This window comes from Dama dama, chromosome 29 (genome assembly GCF_033118175.1).
Source record: "Dama dama isolate Ldn47 chromosome 29, ASM3311817v1, whole genome shotgun sequence".
NCBI lineage: Eukaryota > Metazoa > Chordata > Mammalia > Artiodactyla > Cervidae > Dama > Dama dama.
This window is the reverse complement of record NC_083709.1, coordinates 31,535,732-31,540,115: the sequence shown is the minus strand read 5'-3', so window position 1 is coordinate 31,540,115 and position 4,384 is coordinate 31,535,732. Positions and strand designations below refer to the sequence as shown.

Here is a 4,384-nt window from a genome sequence, read left to right as displayed (position 1 = left end):
AAGTATCTGCATCAATGTAGTAGTGATTGCCATGTCGGTAAAGATCCACCAAAGAGTGTTGTGGTAAACTGCCTGGTTGCTGTGAGCTGTGAGCATCAGGGAGAGTCTGAGTTCAGATACATGGCTCTGTGTATGACACCAGCATGTTCCTTCTCTCATGACTTCAGTTGAATTCAGTCCCTCAGTCGTGTCCATCTCTTTGTGACCCCATGCACTCAGCATGCCAGGCTTCCCAGCCCATCACCAACTCCCAGAGCTTGTTCAAACTCATGTCCATGGAGTCAGTAATGCCATGCAATCATCTCATCCTCTGTCGTCCTCTTCTCCTCCTGCTTTCAATCATTCCCAGCATCAGGGGCTTTTCTAATAAGTTGGCTCTTCACATCAGGTTGCTAAAGTATTGGAGTTTTAGCTTCAGCATCAGTCCTTCCAATGAATATTCAGGACTGATTTCCTTTAAGATGGACTGGTTGGATCTCCTTGCAGTCCAAGGCATTCTCAAGGGTGTTCTGCAACACCACAGTTCAAAAGCATCAATTCTTCAGCATTCAGCTTTTTTATAGTCCAACTCTCACATCCATACATGACTACTAGAAAAACTATGGCTTTGACCAGATGGACCTTTGTCAGAAAAGTAACGTCTCTGATTTTTAATATGCTGTCTAGGTTTGTGATAACTTTTCTTTCAAGGAGCAAGTGTCTTTTAATTTCCTGGCTGCAGTCACCATCTGCAGTGATTTTGGAGCCCAAGAAAATAAAGTCTGTTTCTCTTTGCATTGTTTCCCCATGTATTTTCCATGAAGTGATGGGACCGGATACCATGATCTTTGTTTTCTGAATGTTTTAAGTTTTAAACCAGCTTTTTCACTCTCCTCTTTCACTTTCATCTTTACTGAAAGTGTTCCTTTGGTTCCGCTTTGCTTTCTGCCATAAGGGTGGTGTCATTTGCATGTCTGAGGTTATTGCTATTTCTCCCAGCAATCTTGATTCCAGCTTGTGCTTCATCCAGCCTGTCATTTCACATGATGTACTCTGGATATAAGTTGAATAAGCAGGGTGACAGTATACAGTCTTGATGTACCCTTTCCCCAGTTTAGAACCAGTCATTTGTCCCATGTCCAGTTCTAACTGTTGCTAATCTAACAGATTTCTCAGGAGGCAGGTAAGATATTCTGGTATTCCTATCTCTTGAAGCATTTTCCACAGTCTGTTGTGCCAAAGTCAAAGGCTTTAGCCTAGTCAATGCAGTAGAAGTAGATGTTTTCTGGAATCATGACCTAGTTGAGGACCATTAGGGGTGAGGCGTCCTCTTGAGTTTAATATAGTGCTGGGCAAAAGCTGAAAAGTGTGTTGGACTTGCTATTGAATCCCAGACCACGTGTGCCTTCAAGGTAGGAGACACTAGTGGTTTTAGCAACAAACTCGGCATGACTGGCACCAGCAAGAATAGAATGGAAATACCAGCCACTGCCTATTATAATTCCGGGAAATAGGGCCCAGATGAGGCAAAATAGCTTGGTCATTTGTAAATGCCTTCCAGTAGTAGGAGGAAATCTGAGAAACTGCTTTGGCTAAAATGACTTGTTGAGGACTTCCCTGGTGGTGCAGTGAATAAGAATCTTTCCTCAGGAGAGACAGGTTCGATCCCTGGTGCAGGAAGTGTCCACCTGCCACAGAACAACTAAGACAGCGCTCCACTGATCCTGAGACCCTGCTCTAGAGCCCACGTGCTGCAGCTGCTGAAGCCCGAAGAAGACTCACAGGAAGGAAACCAGGAGCTGCGGGGAAGAGTGAGCCCCACTGGCCACAACTAGAGAAAGCCCCGGCAAGCAGTGAAGACCCAGGGTAGCCAAAAGTGGATAAATACATAAATAACCAAAAAACAACTTGTTGAGCGATTACACTGGGCCTGGTTACAGAGGACACCACAGAGAAGAAATCAGGGTTCAGTTACTACAGAGCTGATTTGCCAAAGATAATCACATCCTTATTATCTGAAGTTTAGAATATAGGGGGCTTTGACAGCATAAAATTCAATGTAAAATCAAAAGAATTCAGGAGCAGAGCCAAAAGTTAAATCTTCCCATGAAATAAACAATATTTGTCCTATTCTGAATTCATTACAAAGATGGCTTCCTTTATTTGAAAATAATAGGCTCATACTGGAACTTGAAAGTCTTTGGGAAATCTGAAATTTAATGCAAAGGAACAGAGAGAAAGATCCAAATGGATGGTGATTCCTAAATCATGCTTTCTCACTGGGGATAATGCTGCTTCCACGCATGCAGACATTAGTTCTCTGGAATTGAACAAATATTGTCATTACAATGATTAGTTATTACATGTCAAAGCTCAACCTGATACAACAAAATCTAACCCCTTAGTATTTATTTCTGTCTTTGGCCTTTCTTGTGTATCATACATAAGAGAAGCATTGAGATTGAGTTTATGGAATATAAACAAATTGTATACAAGATCAGTGGTACACCTAAGATGACTAGATGGTTCACTGGAGGACTTTCCACCTTTTGCTTTATCTCAAAGTCATATTGTGAGAGGTGGCCTTTCTGTACTTCTGAGAAACCACTGTCTGTCTTGTGCATGTTGCTTATGTCTGAACCTCGGTGTGATTTGGCCTCCAGATTAAATAAAAATGGAAACTTGTTTTTGCAAATAAAATACAAAAAATATTATATTTTCTTACAGAATTCGACAAAGGTGGTTCAACATGTCAAAGTACTAAAGAGAAAAAATGTTGATAATATCCAGATGAATATCTAGTAGGCAGTAAAACTAAAAATTATTTTCTGACATGAAGAAAATTCAATGATAAATACTGAAAATAAATACTAAAGAACTATTTTTAAGTTATTCAATGATTTGAGCAGCTTTGAATGACTTTTAAGTATGTCTATATCTTGGTATTATTATCAAGTATTTATGTAAATTTTATTGCAATATGTAATTGGATACATACCTACTTATATAAGTAAACATATGACATTAAAGTCACTCTGAAAACTGAGCTTATAAGGAAACAATAAAATTCAGTAGCTTTTACATTTAAATTATAGCTTAAAACTTTCTGTCATTCTTAACTACACTGGATACAAAGAGTAAGATTTACACTTCCTTTTTCTATGTACAAAGAAAAGATATTCATAGAGTACATAACTACATACACAGTATATCTATGCTATCAAAATTTCACAGTGCAGGGCAATTAAGAAAAAATATCTAAATATCTAAAAAATATCTAAAAAGTCTCTGTGGGCAGAAGAAAGAAGGGCAACATGAAAAAAAAAAAGACTGAGAAGTGCTGCCCTAACACACTGGAGAGTGCAAACTGAAAAGCAAAAACAAAAGTAGAAAGCAAGAGGGAACTCTCAGAAAATGGAAACCATGGGCTCCTATTTAAGACACAGGCCTGAAGGAAGGTCTTCAGGGAACCTAAAGAGCAAGTTCACAGAGTCACCCACCTCCCCAGGCCAGCAGCATCTGCAAGGTCCCCGATGGCCCCAGCCTGGTCCTTACTCCTGGCCCTGCTGCTGCTCAGCTGCAACTCCATCTGCTCTCTGGGCTGCCACCTGCCTCACACCCACAGCCTGGCCAACAGGAGGGTCCTGACGCTCCTGCGACAACTGAGGAGGGTCTCCCCTTCCTCCTGCCTGCAGGACAGGAATGACTTTGCATTCCCCCAGGAGGCGCTGGGTGGCAGCCAGTTGCAGAGGGCTCAAGCCATCTCTGTGCTCCACGAGGTGACCCAACACACCTTCCAGCTCTTCAGCACCGAGGGCTCGGCCGCTGCGTGGGACCAGAGCCTCCTGGACAAGCTCCGCACTGCACTGGATCAGCAGCTCACTGACCTGCAAGCCTGTCTGAGGCAGGAGCAGGGGCTGCAAGGGGCTCCCCTGCTCAAGGGGGACTCCAGCCTGGCTCTGAGGAAATACTTCCACAGAGTCACTCTCTATCTGCAAGAGAAGGGACACAGCCCTTGTGCCTGGGAGGTTGTCAGAGCAGAAGTCATGAGAGCCTTCTCTTCCTCAACAAACTTGCAGGAGAGATTCCGGAGGAAGGACTGACACACACCTGGTTCAACACGGAAATGATCCTCACAGACCAACAAGACCACATGCCTCCTGCGCGGCCTCGGGGAAGACTCTCATTTCTGCCGTCACTGAGCCCTGAAATGAATCAGGTTGTCAAATGTTTTCTGGAATATTAAGTAACATCATGTTCTACTCTATAGACACTGGTTCCTCACAGATGCCAAAGCTGATCTATCTATGTATTTAACTACCTGGACATTTATTTATCTATTTTAATATTTATTTAACTATTTATAAATATTTACATTATTTTGTTGATAAAATATTATGTATGT

General features: G+C 42.1%; 1 protein-coding gene across 1 annotated transcript; it reads left to right on the top strand.

The window, feature by feature from the left end:
* The first annotated feature begins 3,512 nt into the window (after positions 1 to 3,512).
* On the top strand, positions 3,513 to 4,082 carry LOC133048614 (interferon alpha-1-like). The gene has a single exon (XM_061132361.1). The coding sequence runs from the start codon at positions 3,513 to 3,515 to the stop codon at positions 4,080 to 4,082; it is 570 nt and encodes a 189-aa protein (XP_060988344.1).
* The last annotated feature ends 302 nt before the right edge of the window (positions 4,083 to 4,384 follow it).